The 27,299-nt window shown below is 32.9% G+C and overlaps 2 protein-coding genes across 3 annotated transcripts; one reads left to right on the top strand and one right to left on the bottom strand.

Annotated features, from left to right (window-relative positions):
- LOC109824456 (probable adenylate kinase 1, chloroplastic) lies at nucleotides 78-14,243 on the top strand. The gene is made up of 4 exons (XM_020391058.1): nucleotides 78-488; nucleotides 7,413-7,553; nucleotides 8,576-8,848; nucleotides 13,803-14,243. Exons 1-4 carry the CDS (start codon nucleotides 207-209, stop codon nucleotides 13,944-13,946), a joined length of 840 nt encoding a protein of 279 aa, XP_020246647.1. The 5' UTR covers nucleotides 78-206; the 3' UTR covers nucleotides 13,947-14,243.
- Nucleotides 15,002-23,206, bottom strand: LOC109824733 (cytospin-A-like). 2 transcript variants are annotated; one of them, XM_020391378.1, is made up of 6 exons: nucleotides 23,084-23,206; nucleotides 22,787-22,997; nucleotides 22,482-22,694; nucleotides 16,207-16,290; nucleotides 15,984-16,124; nucleotides 15,002-15,387 (listed from the first exon to the last, which is right to left on the bottom strand). In XM_020391378.1, exons 2-6 carry the CDS (start codon nucleotides 22,976-22,978, stop codon nucleotides 15,250-15,252), a joined length of 768 nt encoding a protein of 255 aa, XP_020246967.1. In that variant the 5' UTR covers nucleotides 22,979-22,997; nucleotides 23,084-23,206; the 3' UTR covers nucleotides 15,002-15,249. The 2 variants fall into 2 exon arrangements, with proteins under 2 accessions (XP_020246967.1, XP_020246968.1); XM_020391379.1 differs by having other exon boundaries at nucleotides 22,787-22,983; nucleotides 23,084-23,205.

Below are 27,299 nucleotides of genomic sequence, written 5' to 3'. Positions count from 1 at the left end.
TTAAATAATTGACACAAGATTCAAGCACGTGGGTGGACCCAATTCCCCTCGCCCTTAATGGCCGTCACTTTCTGCCACCGCCGTGACGCCTCTCCCGCGAAATCACCGCGTTCTTTCAACGTGCACTTTACCCTCTCTCCCCTCAAAAATCCCTCTATCAAAAACATCTCCATAGAAAAACTTCAGGCAAGATCCCCTGCTTTTCGATGGCGGTCCTCAACCGCCTCATCAGATCCGCCGTCGCCGCTAGATCTCCGGCGCTGACCTTCTCCTCGCTGTCTTCTTCCATTAAAGACCCGAGCTTTCCGGCGACCACTGGCCGCACGGCGGCGGCGGAGAGGAACGTGCAGTGGGTGTTCTTGGGGTGTCCAGGCGTTGGAAAGGGGACTTATGCGAGCAGGCTCTCGAGTCTTCTCGGAGTTCCTCATATTGCCACTGGTGATCTCGTTCGCGAAGAGCTCAATTCTTCTGGTCCTCTCTCGAAACAGGTACAAGGTTGATTGTGTGGGGATAAATATTTGATATTGGGGGTGTTTTTTGTGTTGAAGGTTTGGATTTGAGAGTGAAGAAGGAAGGGGATGTTGCATCTTCGATAAATTTAGGAGTTTCACTCTTGTTTCTAAACCCAAGCTTTTAGCTCATTCTAGTTTCAAAGGCTTAGCCCCAAAGTTCTGTTTTGAGAATTTGATGACCCAAAGTGCAAGTAAGTTGGACGTTAATTTTGTCCAAGAATAGAAAAGTGTATGAAGAACAGTTTCCTTACCAAGTTTTAGCTCTTTGAGTTTAGAGGAAGGTAACAAGGCTAGGACTTTGAGGTATCAACTTGTCAAATTAACTTTAATTTTAAAATTTTAAGGCTTCAAATTGTAAAAATAGAATTTAAGGGTATCAAATTTATAGAAGGGCGAAACTTGGCTGTTGAAGTGCAAATAAGCTGTTTTATGCTATACCTATTTACAAAATCATTTTTACACCCAAACGAAATATTTCTAAGCCCACTTTCTATTTCAGTTGATATACAGATATGTAAGTTGCAATAACTGGTGCATCAGTGGCTAGGTTTGTAAGTGTATATGTTTAGTGTATCAGTGGCTATATTTGGTATATTTAATCGCCGCTTTGTCATGAAATTGGCACTGAGATAAAGTGATCTGAATAGCTAGATTGGAAGACTTAGCTCAATTTGTTAAAGGAGCCTTTTTACTATATGGTCATAGTTCACTGTTTAATCTAATATTAGCTTACGAAGATTTAGATTGGATAGTATGCGCTAGACGAGGCTAATAAGTATTCATGTTGTTATGTGCTTCTGTGTTCTTTATGATTCACTAGCAACACCAAATGTACAAATGCACGTGAAATAGACAATAAAACTTATTTACCCTAATTTTATATTAAGAGGGTTTATTTCCATTTTAATACCCTAAAAGTTTCAATAGATTTTATGTTTAATATCTATTTACCCTAAATACTGCAATAGTCTTTATTTGTTTTACTCATTTATGTGGCAAAGAGGATTTTTTATTGCTATAGTTTTGTATTTTTATTTTCTCTTTTCTACACTATTCGAATTATCAATTATCTTAATATAAAGTTTTTTATGTCCATTTTACACAATTCTTCTTCACCTGTAACAACTTCATTTTAATTTATATTTTGAGATTTATTAATAAAAGTAAAGTGTTTTGAGTCCATTGCTTTTTCGTTTTTATAGGCTCTAATATTAAGTTATTATTTGTAGTTTTGACTATATAAATTTATAGAGAGATGAGGAGAAATGTCTGTTCTTCGACAATTACCACTTTACCCCTAAACAAACTAAAAATGACCTTAAAGCAAAGTGAAGAAAAGTATGGATTTTCAAGGATTCCTCCAAACTCCAAACTCCAAACTTATTTACCCTCACAATTTTCTTTATATAATAATAGTTACCACTTTACCTGTAAACAAACTAAAAATAACCTAAAAACAAAGTTAAGAAAATGAGGATATTTCAATGATTCCTCCAAACTTGTTTTTCCTCATAATTATCTTCATATTGTAGTCTAGATTAGTTATTTAACTTCTATACAGCTGCATTGCATGTTACTTTGTGTAAATAAGAATGTTCTACTATTTTTTATGTTACTATGACTATTAATGCACATAAAATTCTTTTTCTTTTTTCTTTTTTTTGGCAGGAAGAACATTAAAAAAACTTTGTTTGATAATTTTGAGGCCCGCTATATTAATCCCTTTTCTCCATGTAACTCTTGAAGGGCCACCCTTTTGTTAATTTTATTTGCCTAAATTCATGTTCATTTTGGTCCCTCTACCGCAAGCTTTTCCACCCGTTCATCTCGGGCGAATTTTCCTCTTATTCACAAGTTGAGTTACCCCTAACTTTTTATGAGTCCCATGATTTCTCAGTCCTATGTTTATTGAATTGCCACTAATTAATTTTAACATTCTCATTTTAAATACTCTTTTTTGGGGGACATATTCATGCTTACTTCTTTAACATTTGAATCCATAAAGCACTTCTCATATTAATAAAATTTTCCCTCCAACATCATGATCATCTCAGTGAGTGATGAGTGGGTGCTCCAGAATCTCTCCTCTTTAGCCATCCATAATTTTATTATGTTCATAATATCACAATTGTCTAATAATTGTTGTTATCAACTTGTGCTGATTTTACTCTTCCGTTGTGATGTTCGTGAGTAAAGTTATAGCCATTTTGCATCACGTGAAACATCATAGGTTCTTCTTATTTCATTAAGTAATGCCTGCAAATTCTTATCATTTTTTTTTCATTTGGACAGTACTGAGGACATTTGGTTTATTGTCTGATCATCAAAGTAAGTCATCATGTTCTATGTCATTGGCTCTAAAGAGGTTATAAAACTAATGAGGGCTATGTCACTACATTTGCTGGCTAATGACGGCTATGTCACTACTAGTACTAAGCAATGTATTAACTATCGAAAATATTGGAAATATCGGATGGCCAAAATCCATATCAGATTGCGAAAATCGGAGATATATTGGGGATATAAAAAAATATCGGGATGTCATCGGATGATGTTCATATGTAACATAATATTGTAATATGTAACATAACATTGTAATATGTGATCAAAACATATTTAATGTATTCTAAACATAAGAGATTGCATCATGGATAATGATATACGACGTTTAGAGATATTAGATACATGTAGAGGTCAGATAGAGAGAGAGGACATGAACGAAGGGGGAAGAGAGAGGAAGGCGAAGAGAGAAAGGAGAGAGAAGTTGAGAGAGAGGAGAGAGGAAGAGAGACATAGGTGTCTAAGGAGGAGCTGAGAGAGTTGAGAGAGAGGAGAATTGGAGAAGAGAGAGAGAATGGAGAGAGAGAGAGAGAGGAGAATTAGAGAAGAGAAAGAGAGAATGGAGAGAGAGGAGAGAGATTCGTATCTGAGATCACTTAGTGTTTTTGAGCTTGAGTGCCAAACGAAGAGGGAGGAGAAATATGAGATTGACTAGAGATTTAGGTATTTGGGCTTGTAAATTTATTAAGTTTTCGGGTCTAGTGGGAACCAAGACCACTCATTAACCTTTTTCATTTGAATATTAGCCAATATCGACCGATATTTCCGATATACAAGAAAAAGTTGTAAAATTTTAAAAACGATATTTTTTCATAAATATCGTATCGGAAGGGCATCAAATCGATATATCGGTCAATATAGCGATGTATCGGCTGATATTTAATACATTGGTACTAAGAAGTTGTCAAATATCAAACTAGCAGCTGCCTTCCATCTTTCACAAGTTTTGTTCATATCGTGATGCTAGACATGTATTCGAGGAAAAAATGCTTTTAGAAAGTTGTTTTCCATCTGCTCTGTTTACTTAGTTCTCTTTACAATCTTAGACTTATTTCAGGCCTACGACGCTATGCTAACCATGCTCATAAGCAAGGTCATTCTAGGTCTTGATGAATCCACCATGCTAAGTTGCATGGGTACGAGTACGTGTGTGAGTATGAGTATGGGTATAGGACACAACAAACTTATAAAAGGTAATGGGGACATGACTAAAACTGATGAGATATAAGTAACATAATCATAATCCTGAGCTATGTATGTAAATGAAATGATCCTTTTAAATCATAACTCCTTAAGTATGAAACAAACTCGACCCTTATTCAACAAATTACAAAAATGGATGTGCAATGCAGGATAGATATCCAAGAAATATATGACAATTGTTTAAATTTAAACAAGCAATGTATAATTGAGTATTGGTCTGAATAAATATATGCATATATTCTAGAGGTGTCCAAGAAGTGTCGGGTACGGGTCCATATTAGAAGTATCTAGGTAACATAGCCACCATGAAAGTTAGTTTTTGTATGTCCTTTAACATATTAAAATTTTTTCTTTGATTTCATTTATATCTTGCATTTGACCTAGGGATGGAAGTGAACCAAATAATTAAGGTTTAATTTTAGAAAATCCCCTCAACTAGGGGGTTGTCTTAGAAAACCTCCCTCATCATTTTTAACTCTAGGATTTTTTAACTTTAGGAAAACCCCCTCAATTTTGATGGTGTTGTAGATAACCCCCCAGCTTTCAAAATACAACTAAACCCCCCTTAACTACAAGATGTCTTAGAAAACCCCCTTATCTTTACAGTTTTTTCAAATAACCCCTTAATTGTTAATTCAAAAATATGCAATGACTAAAATACCCTTGGTTAATAGAGAAACCCTTGTGAGTGAGTTCAAAAAACAAACCCAATTAAAATACTAGACTTCAATTCGATGGTTTTTCATGAGAAAACAATTCTTTAAAAATCAATTGTTCAAAATATTAGAAACATGAATAATTACAAAAATGAAAGAAGTTTAGCAATGGATATGGAGGGAGATGCAGAAGAGGGGGATAAAATGTGAATTATTTTTAACCAAAAGAGTTAAAAAAAACACCATGGTAAATTTTTTAACCTCTTAGGGGTAGTATGGTTATTTTAAATATGTGTTTCTTTAGATTTAATGATATTAGTTTAGGGGGTTAAGTGAGAAAAGTTGAGGGGGATAGTTATATTTTGAATGTTAAGGGGGTTATATCCACCAACCCCGTAATTGAGGGGGTTTGTAGGGTTAAGATAGTTGAGAGGGGTTCTCTAAGACAACCCCCATAGCTGAAGAGGGGGGTTCTAAAATTAACCCAGTAATTAACACATAGTTAGGTTATTATTTGTCAAGATATTTGGCCATATTTGGTTCTATAGATCATTTAACAATAAACGAATAATTTTAGTATTCAGTTCATAAATGAATAGAATTTAACCAAACATATATCTGATTCGTTTGATTATTAAATATTCGTTAATATTTTATATTTATTTAATTGTAGATTAGATATATATCAAAAATTTTAATTTGTTCAAATTGAGGTGTGAACTTGAGTGAAAGAAGCAATTTAGAGCGAAAACCAATAATTATAATGCTTTGAAGGAAAGTTTTACAAATATATACAATTTGAGTGGTGTACATGCAGAAACCTCAAACAAATTAAAAAGCCAAAATTGTGTCCATAATAAGGCTCGAACTAGGGACCAATCACTTAGAAGGTGAAGCACCAAACCATATGGCTAACAAACATTCACGAATGTTTATCGAATAACTCTTATTTATTCAAATCAAATATGAACACCATTAAGCAAGGTTTTAAATGTCGGCCGACATGTCCGACATGTCGGCCGACATATCGGTTTGAGGGCTTGACCGACACGACATGAACGTTTTCAACTCGTATGTCGGTTTTCAGGGCAAAATCGGAAATATCAGGGTCATATCAGGCATATCGGCCTATTTTTTAGCTTTGAAAAATCGACAGATATAGTACTTTTTTTAAGTTCTGTTTTTTGTTATCCGGTTTGGGTTTAGTGATAAATACCCAAACACGTTTGACTCGTTTTTTTAAGTTCTGTTTTTTGTTATCCGGTTTGGGTTTAGTGATAAATACCCAAACACGTTTGACTCGTTCTCATGTTTAAGGGTTTCTTATGAACCCGATAGAAAGAATTTATGAACCCAAATCCATATATTATTTACCTTTTTATATGTTTAGTCTATAGAATTTATAAAATATGCTTATATTGAATTTATGAATGCTTAGATTACATTTAGGACATGATATTATACATATGCGCACTACCCGATATGGCAATCCGATATTTAGTCTATGTCCTCCGATATATCCCCGATTTCCGCTATCCGACATGGATTTTAGCCATCCGACATGAACCCGACATCCGACATTTAAAACCTTGCCATTAAGGTATTTGACCCGAATTCGAATTCAAATTTGAACAGTAGAAAATCATCAAAATACAAATTTGAATGTGATATCGATTCGTTTCTGTTGTTTTCCGCTCCTAATTTGACCTACAACTCTGTAACCATAGCTTAATGAATGACATGAAAAAAGTTTTGCCTGACGGACTTTTCTGAACTAATCTATTCGCTGTTCATTTCTAATCATACTTAGATCTGGTAGAAATTTGTAGAACATTGATTTGACCTTTCTCCTTGAGAACTTTTAAGAGTTCATGTCTACACCCGGCTACATCTTTAACTCATAAGTGGTGAAAATAGCAAACTCATTCCTTGTTTTTCATTTGGATTTATGTGAAAGGAAATCACTCTGGACCGATACCAATGATGTACCAAGGGCATTTATTATATGTTTTTAGTGTCTGATACTGATTGTACCAATGGTTTTTTAATTACGTTTTTAGTTGTCTTATAATCAAGATGTCATGATCCCAAGAAAGAATTATACTATTTTGACTTTGTTTCTTGCATTCACATTATGCTGAACTTGAGGTCTCTTCCAGGTATGCTAAGTGATGAAGAAAAAGTTATGGTTTTATTTGTTCTCTATTTGAGTGAAAATTTTGAGCACTATGGATTAAGAAATATGGTTTACCTGCAACCTTTTTTTTAAGCCTCTCCATTTTGTGAAATTCTACCCACATGCTTGATGTTTTGAAAATTACAAGTTCACATTCTTGGGGCTAAGTATGTGTTTTTGCGTCACAGACAGTGCGATAAAGCATGACATTTACTGTGCCTTGAGAAAACATTGTAAATCATATTGAGGATTTTAAATGAGAGATAGGAGGCAAAGCTTTCCAAATTCATCTTTATTTGATTAAATCTAGAGTTTGAATAGGCAATGTTTCTTCTGCAGTAAGTTAATTTTCTGGCTAGTTGATAAACTATATGATATAATATTGTGGGCCAGCTGAAATCATTTATCAGGGCTTTACTGATTTGCATTGCTTTTCTGCATATTAAATAGAATATTCTTTAAAAGCAGGGCACTGCTTCCTCTTGATGTCATATTGATTTGTATTGGTTTATATTTTTCATGTAGCTTGCAGAAATTGTCAATCAAGGCAAATTGGTTTCAGATGAAATTATTATAAAACTGTTGTCAAAGCGCCTTGAAGAGGGAGGAGCTAGGGGTGAATCAGGATTCATTCTTGATGGTTTTCCGCGGACGCTAAGACAAGCAGTAAGAAACTTATATTAAGAAATTGGATTTAGAAATATTTTGAAATTCTTTTGGACACTTATTGTGATTTATTATTGCAGTTTTGATAGGATTAGAAGCCATTTTAATTTCCAAAGACATCCATGCGGTCTCTTATTTTCTCTCAAATACTTAGATTTTTAGTCATCCATGCTATTAGAACCAAAATAATAATAATAATAATAAATGTGCTCCACAATAATATATATATAATGCTTGTTGTTTTAGGTAGATACCGTGAAGGGCATCATCAGAAAGATGTTTACCTGATTAATTTCTGAAACCTTCAATTAAAATTATCCGTTGACAGTCCACATAACTAGTGTGGAAAATGATGACTAAACTTAAAGCACTTCTTAACCATATCATTCTGATATGTATGATTTACCCTTCCTGAAACATAATTATATGAAGGACTTGCTTACCTTAGCATTACATAATACTTGCGCCAAATGGTCACCAAAATCTCATCTTACATTTCCTCTCTTTATGTTTAAACATTGTAGTGCTAATTGATCGTAAGCTTGCCACTTTATTGATGATAAGGATGCAAAAAGTGTTGTAGCATGTATGAGATAATCCTAATACAAGTTAGTAACCTTGCATTGGAGGCTTTACTAGCTTTGCTTGAAGTTTTTATGTTTACTCTTTCGAGCCATATCCTTAGGCTTTTCTTTTGTTTGCTTCTCTCTTTATGACTCTTTCTTCTGTTGCCCACTGTTTAAGACCTTAAGTGGGCGCATTCATGCATGATCAAATCCCTGATTTTATTTATTGTAGTATATGTTGCTATCATTTTGCCAAATTTATCTTCACTATAAGTAGAAAGGAACAATGAAGAGATAAAGAATCAACCTATCCACACATGTTCATCTGAATTTCCACTCTCGCATGAGTTTCATTGTTTATGCAAATCACCATATAAGATTGTATTGCAATTATAACTCCTGATTTTACGCTGTTGACTTTTGCGCTCATTCACATATAGCTTTTTGCATATTTAGGAAATTCTTGATGGAGTGACTGAAATTGACCTGGTGATCAATCTGAAGCTGAGAGAGGATGTATTACTTGAGAAATGCCTTGGGAGGAGGATTTGTAGCCAGTGTGGAGGAAACTTTAACATTGCTAATATCAACATCAAGGGTGAAAATGGGAGGCCTGATTTATCTATGGCCCCACTTCTACCACCTTCACATTGTGCATCAAAGCTTATTGCTCGATCTGATGATACTGAACCAGTGGTAAAAGAGCGATTGCGTATATATCATGAACTGGTATGCGGTATTTCCTGCCTTCTTCTATTTTCATTGTTTTATTTAATATATTTCTTTTTGTGTAAAAACTAAATCTTTTTCTAAATCATCCAGCAGTACGGTTTTCTTTTATATTGTCTTGCATCTCCTTACCCTTGTTGCTCAGAACTGTTGTCCTTGCTGAAATTATATTTGTCACTGTTTCGCTTAGTTTTGGAATCGAATTCACAATTAGTCATGGGATCCTTTTGAATTATCTCAAGTGATTACATTTGTCATCCATTTTGTAAGTGATCTTTATATTTCCTTGATTATCTCAATTAAATTCATTCTAATGTTTCTTTGCTGAATTTTATTGTCTGCCTATATTTGGTGTGTTAGTTGTGGAAACTTTACATATGCTGCAACCAAAGTCTGAATTTTTTCTGTTACTTGTCCTGAATGATGTTGGTCTTCAAATTCAGCAGGGCATGTAGTACTTTACTATTAATTTATGGAGCTCAGAAAATTTGAATGTTTTTGTTGAAGGCTATGATTTTCTTTTTGTTAGTTACCTATACATATATTAAGGAGCAATATCATATATGAAAATAAATTGACTAATCAATTTAATTCTTAATCACAATGGGATAATATGAATCAACAAAAAGCAATTAAGTTTTCTTTCTTTAAAATTTGTGGTTTTCATGGGTTATAATTCAAGATTTTGTCAATTTTCTTTCATTTTGACCCCAAGGAAAAATAAATGTGTACTTCAAAATTCCCGATTTTTATTGGTTAGAACCATGATTTCTTTCCATTTTCATTTGTTTTGACCCCATGCAATCCAATTAGTGTACTTCAAATTTTTAAATTTTAATGGGCTATAACCTATGATTGTTGTCATTTTTTGTTCACTTCAATCCTATGGCAAATAAGTATATGTGCTTCAAAATTCACAATTTTCGTGGACTCTAAGCCACGAATTTGACCCATTTTGACCCAATGACAATTAATTAAGCGTACTTCTCACAATTTTCACGGGCTATAACTCAAGGTTTTCGTCCATTTTAGTTCGTTTCTGCCTAATGACAATTAAATGTGTACTTTAAAATTCGTGATTTTCATGGGCACCAACGAATTTCTTTCATTGTCGTTCATTTTGACCCAATGATAATTAATTATGTGTACTTCAAAATTCATAATTTTCATAGACTATAATCCACAACTTTTGTCAATTTTCATTCATATAGACCAAGTGACAATTAATTATGCGTACTTCAATAGAGACTTATCATATTATCATCGGTTGGAATTGATGATTTCTGCAATTTTTGTTCATTTTAACTTAATGTCAATTAATTATGCGCACTTCAAAATTTGTGATTGTCATGAGCTATAATGCGTGAATTTTCCATTCTTCATTTCGACTCAATGGATAATTATGCATCTTAAAAATTCCTAAGTTTTATAGGTTAGAACTCACAATTTTTGTCTATTTTAGTCCATGTTTACTCAATATCAGTTTAGTTTTCATCATCAAAATTCACAATTTTCATTAGCTATAACCCATGTTTTTTGTCTATTATTGTTCATATCGACTCAATGACAATTAATGATGTGTACTTCAAATTTTTTTATTTTCATGGATTATTACTCACGATTTTTGTCTAGTTTTCATTTTTTCGGGCCAATTGCAATTAAGTTTTCTTTCTTCAAAATTCATGGATTTCATGGGCTTAAATCCAAGATTTTGTCAATTTTGTTCATTTCTACCTAAGGGCAAATAAGTATGTGAGCTTTAAAATTTAGGATTTTATGGATATAATCCATGTTATTTTTTTTCCATTTTCATTTGTTTTGGCCAAGTGCCACTTAATTAGGCTTACTTTAAACGTTACAACTTTCATAGGTCATAATCTAGGATTTTTGTCATTTTTGGTTCGTTATAACCCGATAGCTAATAAGTATATGTGTTTCAGAATTCACGATTTTCATGGGCTATGATTCATGAATTCTCATTTTCGTCTATTTTGACCTAATGACATTTAATTAGGCGTACTTCAAAATTCACAATGTTCATGGACTAACCTATGATTTTCGCCCTTCATTTCACCAAGTGACAATTTATTATGCGTACTTCAAAATTTTTGGTTTCCATGATCTACAAAATTTTCATATTGTTGTTCATTTTGACCCAATGATAATATTAATGCTTATTCTAAAATTTGTGATTTTCATGGATTATAATCATGAAAATTTTCATTTTCGTTTATTTCAAGCCGATGACGATTAATTAGATGTACTTCAAAATTTACATTTTTCATGTGCTAATAGTCTACAATTTTAGTCAATTATCGTTCAATTTGACCAAGTGGCAATTATTTATGGGTAATTTGATCACTATTTTCATAGGCTAGAACCTAGATTTTTGTTAATTTTTGTTCATTTTATTTTGATGGAAATTAGTTATGCATACTTCAAAATTCACGATTTTCATGGGCTATACTACAAAATTTTTCCATTATTCTTCAATTCGACCTCTTAAAAGTTCATGATTTTTATTCGTTAGAACTCACAATTTTTGTCTATTTTAGTCCATTTTGACGCAACACTAATTTAGTTTTCATTCATCAAAATTCACGATTTTATTTGCCTATAAACTCGCGATTTTTTTATTATTGTTCCCATTGACTATATAACAGACTCAAGATTTTTTTTTTTCCAATTTTGTTCTATCTTATCCAATTGTAATTAAGTTTTTTGTCTTCAGAATTTGCTATTTTGAGGGGTTAAAATCCGAGACTTTTTCTTCTATTTTCTCTCATTTCGACTTAAGGGCAAATAAGTATGTATGTTTCAAAATTCACGATTTTCATGAGCCATACAATCCATGTTATTTTTTTTCATTTTTGTCTGTTTTGACCAATGACAATTAAATTAGTGTACTTCAAATTTTGAAATTTTCATGGGCTTATGTAGCCCATGATTTTTCATCATTTTCGTTCATTTCACCCAATGGAAAATAAGTTTCCATACTTCAAAATTCATAATTTTCGTGGGTTATAACCCATGAATTTCGCCCTTTTCGTCTATTTCGACCAAATTGTAATTAATTAGTTGTACTTAAAAATTCATAATTTTTATGGGTTTATTATGCACGATTCTCGTCCATTTTTGTTCATTTCAACATGTGTACTTTAAAAGTCATGATTTTCATGGGATATAGTTTATGATTTTTTTTTCTATTTTCGTTCATTTCAACCCATTGGCTAGTAATTAGGCATACTTTAAAATTCGTAAATTTCATTGGCTATAACCCACAATTTGTCAATATTCATTTATTCCGACAAGTGATAATTAATTATGCATATTTAAGTAATCACTATTACATATGTTGAACCTATGATTTTTTAAATGTTTGTTCATTTTAAGTAATAGCAATTAATTTATTCATGCTTCAATTTTTCATTTTAACTAATAACACAAAAAATTTCATTATTGTTCATTTCGACCCAATGAAAATTAATGGTGCATCTTAAAAATTATTGAAGTTTATGTGTTAGAACTCACAATTTTTGTCTATTTAGTCCATTTTGACCGAATATTAATTTAGTTTTCATTTCATCAAAATTTTTTATTCTCATTAGCTATATTCCCATGGTTGTTATCCATTATTGTTCATATTGACTCAATGTCAATTAAGGTTGTGTACTTGAAAATATTCATGGGTTATTACTCACGAATTTTGTCCAATTTTTTTTTCGAGCCAATTGCTATTACAGTATCTTCCTTCAAAATTTGCGATTTTCATGGGTTATAATCGAAGTTTTTGTCGAGATTCTTTCATTTTGATCTAAGGACAAATAAGTATGGGTACTTCAAAATTCACGATTTTCATGGGCTAGATAACCTATGACTTTTGCCCTTTTTCATTTGGTTTGATGCAGTGGAAATTTATTAGGCATACTTCAAATTTTGCGATTTTCATGAGTTAGAACCGATGATTTTTTAATTACATTTTTCGCTCTTTTCAACTCAATAACAAATAAGTATCTGTGCTTCAAAATTCATGATTTTCATGGCTTTATCACCGAATTTTTTCCATTGCCGTTTATCTCGATCCAATAACAATTTGTTATGTGTACTTCAAACTACATGATTTTCATGGGTTATAATCGATGATTTTTTTTTTCATTTTTTGTTGATTTTGACCAATGACAATTACTTAAGTGTATTTTAAAATTCACAACTTTTGTAGGCTATAATCTATATTACATTTTTTGTTAATGGCCTCGATGTGATGGCCTCGATGTGAGTAGCGGTGATACGGGCTTACATGGGGACACAATTTGTTGAGGGTAAGCTGAGGCTTCGGAATATTGTGCAAATATTCATAGGATTTTGGGTCTAAATACTAGGGGTGAGCTATAAAAAGGGGTTTCCTGTTGGTCTAATATGCTTTTTGGATTATGACATATCAATGGTGACTGTATCTTTACTAGCTTGATGTGTAGATGAGCAAATGATTGCTGGGATCTTCTGGACGCCACTGCGAAATAAATGAAAAAACAAAGCTACAAAGTGTCTTATGTGCATCTTCATGTAATTTAGAAGCAGTATAATCAAAGAATTAATTGCACATGGACTCCCTAAAGTATCACACTTTGGAACCTATTATCTCTATAGCTTGATTTTGGCAGATAAACCCCATGGATGAGATCTTTTTGACTCTTTTACCCTCAAAGAGACCAATTAATTTAACCAAGGGGATATCCAAAATTTCACCCAGTTAAAAATCGTCACCAAAAAAAGGGGGTATCAATTTGTCAAATTCGAATGTTTAATAAGTTTCAAAACGCGAACTTCCAGGTGTGTCTTTGTGCAATTAATCCAATATTCAATGGGAAATCTTAATTCTTTGTTTATCAAACAATCAAACTTTAGCTCGTCATTTCTCTACTATACTCATGAGTGTTATTTTTTCCTCCTGCAGAGCCAGCCTGTTGAGGATTTCTACCGCAAGCAAGGGAAGCTTTTGGAGTTTGAACTTCCAGGAGGGATCCCAGAATCATGGCCAAAGCTATTGCATGCATTGAATCTTGATGATCATGATGATAAACAGTCTGCTGCTGCATGACCATGAATTAAAGTGAATAATGCTCGACCAGCATGTTTGCAATTTTACATGCATGGTTATTTTTAATACCATTCTTTAAATAAGATCTCATACTTATCACTTTTGTTCATCGACGATTGAAGATAACGGTGTAACTTTATAGTCGGTTATAGTTTGATTTATACTGTGATATTTATGTAAGTAGTAATTTTGATCTCTACTTTACAGTCGGTTATAGTTTGATTTGTACTGTGATAAGTAGTAATTTTGATCTCTTGGTCACCGATCGTATTCAGATAACAAGTGCATGTTTCAATCCATCCGTTCTTATTTGGATTTGGAGCTTAGTGGTGTCGCGCGTTGTATCATTTTGTTTCGGTGGCAAGAGTGAATTCTGTGTTAAAAGAGATTGATTCTTGTACCAAGAGGTTCTGTTTAGCATGGACTGTTGCAAAGGCTTCTGAATCCCATTTGGGAATGGAGTACCCTATAGTTGTTTACGATTTTCTCGCGAGATTTTTAAGGTTCCGACTGCTGTGAACCCTTTACACCCTTGATTGCACAGAGAATCTTTACGAACTTGTGACTTTGGACCAATAAGTAACATTGATTGTTCATGTGTCTCATGTTGGATATACGACTACCGTGAGAAATGAAAAGAAGAGACATAATTTTTACATGAGTTATATTGTATTTTTATTTTTATTTTTATCATGCGGAGTCTACACAAAACCTGTTCCTCTCTGCATCTGAGAACATAGGGAAATAAAGGAATATGCTCCATATGCAACTCGAGCTCTCACCAAAAAAATACAGCTAAACAAAAAAATTAAAGACATCTTTCTCTGTCACATAGACACCTCAACTTCCACTTTAGCGCCTGAAACTTACAAAACTCATCAAGCGTCTGAAACTCATATATTTCCAGTTTAAAGTTAGTTCTGTGAACTTTTAAGCAGATTCTGAATTCAGAGCTAATTTTATGAACTGATACATGCAGGGATATGAAGCGAGCGCCACTGTTCAGTTCTTGCTTTTGCTTGTATACATAGACAAAACAATATTAACAATTGACATGTGTTACTTCACAAAACAAGGCTCCCAAGAAGAGAGATGCCCATACTCATTTCCATCAGTTTCTATAAATACAACATCAACAAGAAAATGATATCAGTTTGAACAGCTGAGCACAAAAATTCTAAGAATCCTTGGGAAAACGCTTTTTGAATTTGCTAAAGATATCAGATAGAGACAAGTTAGAAGCTTTTGGTGTATCAGCAAAGGACCTTCTGATGACTAGGAGGCATCAGCACGCGACAAAGAACTACTTCTTATGCATTTTGCTAGAATCATGAGAATTCTGATGCAGCGGTGACAGAGGCGGTCTCGGTGACTCAGAGCCGTCAAAATCAATCACCTTCCCTGTTGGGCTTCCTTCTTTCAAGCTTGACTTTCGCTTACCCTGAATATGTGGCGAAAAAATGATCATTGCTTGAAGCTAATATCTCAAAAACGAAAGACAGATGAAAACAGTAATTGTTAATTGAAATATCGACTTAAAACAAGTTTTCTTTTGATCGTAGTTAATTGTAAATTTGGGTTAGTTGCAGATACACCGCCCTGCATTATAAGGGGCGTAGTTACCTATCATCCCAATATCACCACCTAGCTACAGTGATGTCGTTACTTTTCTGTTAGTCTTCAACCATCTTTAAGGATCATTTGGTCGTAAGAGCTAGACATCTCTCAAGAACGTTCTCACATGAGAATGAAAAATTAGCATTGTCACAGTGACTATGGGGAGTATGTGCAAATAAAATAGAACAGTGTGGCTAGACCGTTATAGTATAGGGGATGCATATGCATTAAACTTCTGTCAGGATCACATGGCAGGTTAAGGCCTCTCAACAAAATCCACACATGATTCTTATGGGAGTTAAAGAAAACCAGCATTGTAACCGTTGCCATGGGGTGTATATGCAAATAAAGAATATGTGAAGCTAAACCTGGGGGGTTGCATATGCAATTAACCAATAGTTCTTGTGGATGGTTACTCACCTTAGCAGAAGCACCTGCTGAGGGTTTGCAGGATGAGGGTCTGCTTTCGGATCCCTGGACACGTCGTTCTCTATGTAACTGCCTCGTGAGTCTCTTATTCTCTTCATCCAGCAATCTATTCTCTTCGAACAATACCTTTACCTTGATAAGGAAAATATTTTAAGGAATGAGATTACAATAACTGGATCAAGGAAAAAGAAAAGAGTGTTAAGTGTTTTCCTACCTCCTCTTCAGCTCGTAGAAGGTTAATTCTCAGGTGTTCTTTGTCCTTCCGTAAGGATTCAACTTCAGCAGCTAATACTGTGATCTGAAGAGTTTGCAGTAGAAAGATGCTCAAGGTTTAATCAGATGGGAAAAAAAGAAGAATGCAGTAAAAAAAAACAGAAACTAGTAATTCTGACCAAGAACACAGTAACAGAAAAAATGGGAAAAATCTGTCAAGGGCTTATGAAATTCCTATTTTGTTGAACGAATTGCAAAGCAATACCACACCTTATAGAAGTTACAGTAATAGCTTCAGATATGCATATAACAGAAATTTGACAAATGAAAGACGCAAGCAAGGCCACAGCTCCAGAAACAGAAGTTGGCAATACTCAGATAAACATAATAAGCAGGCAACGGGCTAACTGAAAAATTATCCAGCGGTTAAAGTGCAAAAATTATGAAAACAATCGACAAAGAAAATGTTGGCCGACATAGTCCTCACCTTGTTCCCCAGCGCTATCCTACTACATACAATCACTCACATTCCTAACTTTTCATCATTATGCCTCCTTTATGGTGTTCCAATGACCAGTTACCCATTTACAAAAAATAACGGGATTTATTGTTTGAACAAACAAAAGTTTGTTCATATTCTATAAATCCGATGATCCAGTTTTCATTTAAAATAATGGTTGATATATATACACACACAACAGTATGTAAACATATGTTTATTTCAATATGCAGCATGTTTATTTGTGTTAGTTGTGTACATAGAAAATCAGATACAAGTCTAACGACACAAGTAGACATGACCCCAAAAAATCATTCCAGGAAATATATTGAGAAAATATATTTGGAAATATTGAACATGAAGAGAAAATTAAAGCACAATATTTGGATTTTGGACTTCGGTAAAAGTCGTCTGATATAACTTGATGCAGATTATAATTATCTTGTTCCAAAATAAACCATGATAACCATAAAAATGAATCATTTGTCAGAATCATAGTATGGAATCCTGAAATGCTGACACGACGGAATCATAGATCAATAGATCATATATGTTTTCTTTTTTTGAGAATTATTATTTTAAAAAGTATTTACAACAGACAATAGTAATCTCTAACAGCACAATTGACAATGTGAAGCAAAACTTCACCTTTAAAATGCTGCATATATTCCTCAATCCAAATTTATTAAATATGGCTAACATGATGGTACTTATTTTAAATGCACCAAAGAGACTCCCTTTCCTGTGTTAGTGATAGAAGAATTTGAAGAACATGAATGAGATACACAACCTAGGATCTAATCACTCTTTATAATATGATAATGACACACTTCTGCACATAAAGACGTTCTGTTTTGTATATTCTCTAACACTCCACATCAAACTGGAGCATATACATCATACTAGATTTTATACACGTGCAATACACTTGGTTAAATAATATGATTTAGTATATTTGATTTATTTTCTTACTAAATGTTGTTTCTCGGTTCTATTTTGATGGTTTTTGCTCATTTATATCTCTAAATTTTAGCATTGTGATTATTTATTTTCTTTAATGTTCGTTTAAATGAGCTACATCCAATTTAAATTTTCATGTTGATAATTAAATTGATAGAAAACAAATCTAATCTGAAGTCAATTTGAATTATCATGTTATTTGGACAGACATGAAACCAATCTTGACCTGAGAAAATATAGTGTCGTGAAAGTGAAAAACACTTAAAAATAGCGTTATAAAAAAAGATAAATAATTAAAGCTAATAAGACAAGATGATTGGTTAAAAGTAGGCTAAAACAACATAAAAAAGAATATGAAGTTTGTTCTTAATCATTTATAGACTTTAAAAAATCATAAACTTAAGATTAATGCTAACTCTAGTACACTTTTATATGATGAAAGCATCCACATAAACATATAAAATACTAAAAAAAGTTCATGAATATCCTTTCTAAAGATCCCTAATTTACTCAAACAAATAAACTATTCTATAAATATTCAGAAAACAGTGTCTTTCATTCCTTCTTATTTTATTTTTTATTGAGCTAACATTAATCCTTCTACACCTTTATCTTTTTCAATAAAATTAGACTTCTTTTAGATGTTGAAAAAGAATAGTAAATCTTAAATTGGAAGTTAAATTTATATATCTTAATAAAAGAATATCAAACAACTACTCTTTTCCTTGCTTAGATTTGAAATTTTAGTCTTTTCATGATTTTGAATTTTTAAGGGTGTGTTTTGCAAATTTTAAAAACTTTAAGTGTTTTTTTTAAATTTTAAATTCTAAGTTGGGTACTTGTAATTTACATGTTTCATGTGTTGATGGTAAGTTTTTAAATGTCAGGATATTTATTACAACTCTGAAATTTTGAGGGTGTATTTTGTAATTATTGAAACTTTAGGTTGTTTATTGTAAAATTTAAATTTTTAGCAGTCTACTAATAATTCTCAGATTTGATATGTACTGGTTATAAGTTTTAAAATTTCATTTTTTGTGATTAAAATTTTTGAAGGAGTTTTCTGTAATTTTTATAACTTTGAGGTTATTTTTTTAATTTTAAATTTTTATGTTTCTGATGGTAATCCCTTAAATTCATCTTTATTGTTTGCAAGTTCTAAAATTTTAAAATTTTAAAATTTTAGGATGCTTTTTTATTATTTAAACTTTTGAAGACATTTTTATAATTTTTGAAAAGTTGAGGTGTTAATTGCAAATTTTAAATTCTTTGGAGGTTGTTGTTAATTTCTAGAGTTCATGATTTTTGTTTTAAGTCTTGAAATGTCAGGATGTTTCATGTAATTTTAAACTTTTAAGGGTATTTTGTGTAATTTATGAAACTTTTTGGGTTTTTTGCAATACTTCATATATTATCTTTTAAAGGGAGTATGATATATGTACAGAATGAAGAAGAAATTAGTCAGAGAAAGAGAATAAAAATGGATGAAGATATTAAAATCCTATCAAAACGATGGTAGGATAACCTCCCTCTTTCTAGTTTTTCTCTATTATAAACAATGGTGAAATCTAGCAAAATAACCATACATCCACAAACAAAGTGACGCTGCCTAAAAACCTGGACAAGAAAGCTAACAAAATTTAATCATATAGAACAATTGCAATAACATCCGTAGTAACAGTAAATCACTAATTAGGAACAAAAAGAGGAAACTCAAACAACATATGTAGTTAGCTATTCAAGATTATGTTAGGATCTCTTTATAAATTGATCAATATAACTCAATCTATAACTAAGTAAATGCCATTTGCTAGACAAGATCAATAAAACTCTCACTCATCATAATACCTCTACCAAGGTTTTAAATGTCGCCCGACATGTCCGACATGTCGGTCGACATATCGGTTTGAGAGCTTGACCGACACGACATAGACGTTTTCAACTCGTATGTCGGTTTTCAGGGTCAAATCGAAAATATCAGGGTCATATCGGCCTATTTTTTAGCTTTGAAAAATCGACCGATATGGTACTTTTTTTAAGATCTGTATTTTGTTATGGGGTTTGGGTTTAGTGATAAATACTCAAACTCTTTTGACCTGTTCTCATGTTTAAGGGTTTCTTATGAACCCGATAGAAAGAATTTATGAACCTAAATCCATATATTATTTACTTTTTTATATGTTTAGTCTATAGAATCTATAAAGTATGCTTATATTGAATTTATGAATACTTAGATTACATTTAGGACACGATATTATACATATGCGTACTACCCGATATAGAAATCTAATATTTAGTCAATGTCCCCCGATATATCCCCGATTTCCGCTACCCGACATGGATTTCAGCCATCCGACATGAACCCGACATCCGACATTTAAAACATTGCCCTCTACTCATTCCATAACTTAGGGGGAATAGCATTCCTGTACAAAACTGTAAGCACTGAAAACTTGATTCTCTTGATGACCATCTCTAGAGTAGAAACTCTATTTGTTTGAAGCCTAACATTCCTCTCCAGCCAAACTCCATAGCAAAGGCAGATAAATTCAACCTTCTGACAAGCAGCGTAGTTCTTCCTGGGCATCCTTTTGAGTAAATGAGGGAAACAATAAATTCCACCTACAACTCCTCATCCTGAATCCAATCCAACACATAATGTGATTCCACTCTTCAGCCGAGAAAACACAATCAAAGAACACAGATGTTATCGATGTTCGACGCATTAGACAATGCTATGACAGGAATTATCTCGCAATATCCTATTTTACAAAATCTTTCTTGTGCCAGCAATCTTTCCTGAGCAATTAACCTAGTATAAAATAGTGTATTGGTATGTTAAACTTACCCATAAAGTATTATACCACTGAACGCTCTGCCTTGCAAGAATAATATCATGATAGGACCTGGATATGATGAATTTTCCCCCTGAACTCCATTGTCGCATTTTATCAGTCATCTCATATAGTATTATAACACTGAACACTCTGCCTTGCCGGAATAATATCATGATAGGCCCTGAACAACCCAAATATCATATATTCTTAAGTAATTACCATGGATCCATTTAAATAATTCTTTCCTCAAATGAATTGCCCACAACATTTTACAAGCTGTTGCAAGACTCCAATAGACTGAGGAATGAACCCCCAAACCACCATGCTTCTTATCATTGCAGAAAACATCCCAAGCTACCAGAGAGACTGTATTGGTTTCATGTGAACTTCCCAAATAAAAACCTTCTACAAATTTCATCAACTCTTGAAGACTGATTTTGTTTGTACAAAGTTACTAGACCAGTACGCTTGTACTGTTGAAGACTGATTTTGGTTGTACAAAGTTACTAGACCGGTATGCTTGCACATCAAATAAAACTGTTTTAATCAATTGCAGCCTGCCCACATAGGTAATTTTCTTAGCTTGCCAATTAAGTCTCACATGATGACATCAATAATTTGATATTGGTTCATAGATATTTAAATTCCCTTCCTCTCACACTTAGCAAAATGACCTTACATCCAAAACAAAGTGATGTCCCCTAAAAAACCTGGACAAGAAAGCTAACAAAATGCAATCATCTAAAATGACATCCGAAGCAACAGAAGATCTCTGACAGCACCAAAAGGGGAAACTGCGACCAACATATATAGCTAGCTATCCAGATTATGCTAGGAAACCACATTGATGACATCAAAAGTTTGATATGGATTTATAGAATTAGATTTCTACCCTCTCACACTTAGCTTTCGGGGTCTAACAAAATGGTGTTAGACCTAGCCCTAATCATGCAGTAGGCAGTGATGTCAGCATTGTATTGTTTGCTAGAGAGCGCTGCTAGTACAAAGCCAAACTGATGACCCTGCAGTGTTCAATCAGGTCTAGACTCATCTAAAGCCAGCCTGTCCAGAAGCGGGTCTGCAGAATTGTTGTGGTATTAAGGTTCCTAATTTATTATATAAGTAGCTTGATGTGGGTTTATATAGATTTGGTTTCACTCCTTCTAACAGGCTGTTTTAGGGGCGAGCTTTCTTATTATTGTTCCTCAAGAACTAAAAGACTCGACATAATTCTCATGTCCGCAACTAGCTTCAAATTCAAGAAGATTACTCTTGCACTATCAGCAGGATAAAAACTTACACAGGTAAGGGTTATTTGCACACAAATACCCTAAAGCTTATTATTGTATGATTTTTTTAAACTTTTGATACCCTAAAGTTATACCCAAGTTCCACCCCCGAACAGAATTTTAATGCCCCTGTTTATTCATAGTTACCATATTCTTTTAAAACATGCCATGGAATAATTTTTTTTTTGATGGTTTTACCCCCGAAATGAAAAGAAATCCCCTCCATCTCTTTCTTCTTCTAGTTTTTTCAACACTAAACTCATTGAATTAACCCAGAACGAACCCCGCCGAAAATTAAAAGAAGCAAACCAATTCTTTACTTTACCAAAGATAAATGAGTCAAACTTTCCGCTGAGCTCTAAATTAAACAAAACCACTAATTTCCAGTATAAATCCTAAATTTTAAGAAAAGCCTTCAGATTTCAGCAAAAACCCTGTATCTAACCAAAGGAACCGGTAAACTGCAAGAAAGGAGGGCACTTCTGACATGTTAGCCATAAGTTAACGGGGTAAATACTTCAGGGTATCAATCACGAGTTAAAATTGTCTAAACTTGGATAATTTAAGTGCAAACAACACCACAATTTCTTTTTAAAAAAGTGTGCAATCAGATGATTAATGTCAGCAGTGTCCCATACTTACTACCCAAATTCAAGAAACCTTAGGAATGATGAAGAACAACAATACTTACCGAGGACTCATCCTGCAGTCTCTCCCTAAGCTCCTCATTCTCCTTCCCCAACTCATCACACGACTCCATAATCCTCTCGAAATCCCTCTCGTAAAGCATGCACTCCTTCTCGAGCTTCGCACAATGGACCTCCAGCTTCTCGTACACCCCAGCAATCTCCTCCTTCTCCTCCACGCACTTCCTCAACCCCTGCGCGTTCATGCTCGCCTCCGCCTAATCCACCAACCAACAGTCAACCCAAAACCATATAGAAATCTACAGCGGAAATAAAAAAAATTACGCACAAAGGGTAGTTTTTCACATACCCTATATTGATCGACGCGCTTCTGGGACTCCTTGAGGCGATCATGCAAGAGAAATATCTGATCTTGGAGGCGATGGCGGTCGTCCTCGGAAGCGAGAAGCTTCAGTTCCAGGGTTCTGGATGATACGGGGAGGCCTAATGACTGCTCGATCGATTCTTTAATGTAATCGTCGGTACCCTTGGAGATATCCATCGATTCTGCAACGGAAACCCTAGAATTAAAGAGGAAAAGAAATTAAGGTCAAAACCCTAAACCCTAGAGGGAGAAGAGAAGGGGTGGGGGGTTTAGAGATGATACCGATCTAGGAGGAGAGAGATTTTGGACAGGAGATTAATTGAAGGACAAGAGAGGGGGTCGGGAAAAGTTTTTTTTGAGTTTTTTCTCTGATGAGAGAGGATCGGAATAAAGACGATTTTGTTTTCAAATGGAAGCGGTGATGAAGGAAGGAAATAGCCGTTAGAGACGCACTCTATTTAAGTGGGAGTGGGCCCCACCGGTAAGGTTGGTCACGTGAACTTGGTTAGTGATTAAATATCCATGATTAAGTATTCTTGATTTATTTTCTTGCTAAAATTTGTTTCTCGTTTTCGCTTTGATAGTTTTTCCTCGTTCATGTGTCGAAACTTTTTTATTGTGATTATTTATTTTATTTAATGTTAGTTTGAATGGGCTACAACGAATTTAAATTTAAATGTTGATAATTGAATTGATAGGAAGTAAATGTAATCGAAAGCCAATTTGAATTTTCCTGTTATTTGGACCGACATGAAACTAAGCTTAACTTGAGAAAATATAGTATTGTGAAAGTGAAAAGTACTTAAAAAATAGTGTTATAAAAAGAAGATGAATAATTAAAGTCAATAAGCCAAGATATTTGATTAAAAGTGCGCTAGAACGAAACTAAAGAGAATATGAAATTTGGTCTTAATCATTGATAGACTTCATAAAAAACCATAAACTAAAGATTAATACTAACTCTAGTATACTTTCGTATCAACTCCTCTATACTTAAAGGAGAATCCAAAGAATTTATCGTTCTACAGTAAATACTGTAACACGAACAGTAAATACTGTAACACGAACAGTAAATACTGTAGCATGAACAGTAAACCGCGCAAGGTACTACCCATGCTATAGTATTTTAATATAGCATAAGCAGTAAATCGATTCTGCTCCTTCATACTTGAAGTTACTATTTATGATACAATATATAAATAGTAAAGCAAATCAAATATATTAAAACTTGGATATTTCTTTAAGTATAGAGGAGTATATATGATTTTTAAATTAAATATATTAAAAATTAAATCATTCTTTAAGCATAGAGGAGTAAATATGATTTCTAATTTTAAGCATATAATAATTAAATCAAATGTATTAAAACTTAGAGGGATGCAAGTTTAAAATGCAGTGCTTAAAAAATAGGGGGTCGTACTTTGCACGGGGTGCAAACTAGTACTTTTATATGATAAAAACATCCACAAAAGCATATAAAATTTATAAAAAGAAAGTTCATGAAAATCCATTTTAAAGATTCTTAATTTTACTCAAAAAATAAACTATTCTATAAAATATTTAGAAAAAAATGGTTTATTCCTTTTGTTTTATTTTTTATTGAGTCAAAATCAATCTTTTACACATTTATCTTTTCCCTGGGTAATTCTAGAGTAGTATCTTTATCTTTTATTCCTTCAAAATTTAATTATTATTTTATTTCAATGAGAATAAATGTTTAGTTCATATATATGAAATTTTTGTTTTCCTAATTTATTACTTAAATAAGTTTTAGTAGTTACCTCCTATTTTTTTTACAATAAATTCTTCTGTTGTGCATCCAATAAGAACTTTTGTTATATCAAACAATGTTAAGTTTGCTCTGTCCATGTCGTTTTTTCACAAGGACCTGAGCTAAATAACTGTATTTCTTATTGTCAATTTGCCTTAGATAATAATGTTAATATTTAATTTTGATATATTTATTTCATGAAGAAGAGATATTACTTAATCTTCATACTACGTCATATGTGATTCTATGGTATTTATAATTTAGACAATCTTATTAACATATCTATGCTCCTTTTTATTGCAGCCTTTACAAGTGTAGAACCACGACTCAACTCTATTATAAATTGCAATTATTTTTGCATTATAGGTGTAATAGCATGTTTGTATATTGGCAAGCTACTTTTAGGTTTATTATGTGAATTTTAGAGTATGTTTTTTAAGATCATACATCATTCGAATGTTGTGATGATTACATATATTAGTAATTTAAATTTGTGTTATATATAAAGAACATTAATGGAGATATTTTTATCTTGGCAGCTTTTTCTGAATGACCTTGTTTGCATCGGGAACAAATTTTATTACAGAATCCATTACAAACGTTTATCGATTACAATGAAAATAAAAGAGTGAACTTTATGCTTTGTAAAACTTCTCTTTACAATAAAACAAGATTAAGAGTGCTCTCTAGAAACACACGCAGGAACGTTTATCGTTCGCTGCTTATGTGGACCTATGTTAGGGATGCGTTAGCCCGTGGACGACCGAATCACAGATCTAGATTGATCCGAAGAAGACTTGGAGTCGATGTTTCATTTTAGAAACAAGGACAGAAGTAGATATCTTAATAAGGTGAGATAAAACACTCTTCTCAAGACCAAGTCAAAGCTTAGATCTCGAGGAAACGTCAAAGGCTCTTGAGGATGCTTGAAAACAATGAAGACTCTCTCTCTCTCTCTCTCTCTTGCTCAAAATTCGCCAAAAAGCTCAAGTCCCTCCCTAGAATTTCCTTAGTCCTCATGCATATGGGTGCTAGGGAAGTATTTATAGCTTTTAGGAGCCGTTACTGAAGATAGAAAGTTGAAACAAATCTGAACTGACAACCCTTGTTTCCGAGACAAATTCCGTGTCTCAGAAATAGTGTATTGTCCCAGCCTCCTAGGTAGTTTTGTAACTGTCACCTATTTTGTTAAATACCATGATTTCTGTAGTTATGTGCGATTTTTTAGTTTGTAACTGCCTCGCCATGTTTATGGATGATACCCAGCAGTTATGAAGCCACGTGGATTGCTCAAATCTCGAAAAAACCATCACAAAACAACGTGACCCTGTCACATAGTTTCCAAGACAGTTTTCGTGTCTCAGAAACTATGTGTTGCCTCATAGCTTCCGAGACAAATTCCTTGTCTCAGAAACTATGTGCTATCTTATAGTTTCCGAGACAACTTCTTTGTCTCGAAAATTATATTATGTCCTCTTGTTTTCGTCGTTCTATATTTTTTGTACATTCCTTAGTCAGTCATTGGCATTGGATGATCCTCTTTGACTCAAATGATAACTTTTATCGCCTTCTCTTCATCTCGAACTGTGTACGATAATTTATAGGTAATTTTTGATGCCTACAGACCTCTGCATATTAGCTTTAAAATGTAATATTTTTTATTGTGTTATATGGATGTTTACTTGGTTTACTTACCACTTTCGTATTTCTTCAGTATCTTGTATCTTTGGGTTGATATATATTGTTGATGCAATTTATGATGACATACATATCTCCCCTATAAATTAGAGATAGATATAAGCTGGATTTTATGTTAATGACCTTTAATAAGAATTTTAGTAATGAAATATGTTACCTACATATTTAAAGATCTCAAAATTTGATAGTGTTATTACATAGTTATCTTTAATCATGTCTTCAAGAATTGATCTTTCATTGATAGTCATATCCCCAAATAAAATTATATGTAGAGTCATGCAACTGTATAGGAAAAAGAAAAAGATCGATTTTAATTTTTTTTATTTATGCTATTGTAAATAAGTATCATATGTATACCTTTTGTCCATTATAGTGATGCCCCTCCTTTTATCTAGCTTATTATATCTTGCAACATAGTTGATCAATGGTTTCACTTTAGTTTCTATTGCAAATTTATTTATATACAATTTTATATTAAATTTATGATTCCTTTAATATTTAAAGAATAAATTATGAAAATTTATAAATACTTAGTAATAATTCTTGTATCTTTCATGGAGAATGCTTCTTTGATTGGGATAAAGTTGTTTAATATGTTCTTTAAGAGGAACTCAGTCAGTGCTTCTTTGATGAATATGTATTTTGCCTATGTAGATTCAAGTAATTCAAAAATGTTTCCGAATTTCGGGTTTATTCCTTCACTTCTCCATTTTAATGAAGATAATTTGATTCTTTTGAAGGATACCTCTGAACTTTCTGATAGTTTCTTCATACATAATTCCTTATATTTTTTACCACATAAATATTATTAACATCAGAGATCAATGCTTATATATTATAATATATTAATGTTAAGCTATTATATTATAGCCTTTTATTAATTTTTGTAATTTAGTCCTCTATCAATTAATGTTATTAGTAAAATCATTTGCAGTTCCTTTAATTTATACAGTGACATTAATTTTTAATCTGTTATATATTTTTAAAAATTTTAATTTTTAACTGGATGTTTTTAATCTATTATTATTG

The sequence above is a fragment of the Asparagus officinalis genome, chromosome 9 (assembly GCF_001876935.1).
Source record: "Asparagus officinalis chromosome 9, Aspof.V1, whole genome shotgun sequence".
Classification (NCBI taxonomy): domain Eukaryota; kingdom Viridiplantae; phylum Streptophyta; class Magnoliopsida; order Asparagales; family Asparagaceae; genus Asparagus; species Asparagus officinalis.
Note: the sequence above shows the minus strand (reverse complement) of the source record. Positions and strands in the feature narration are given on the sequence as shown.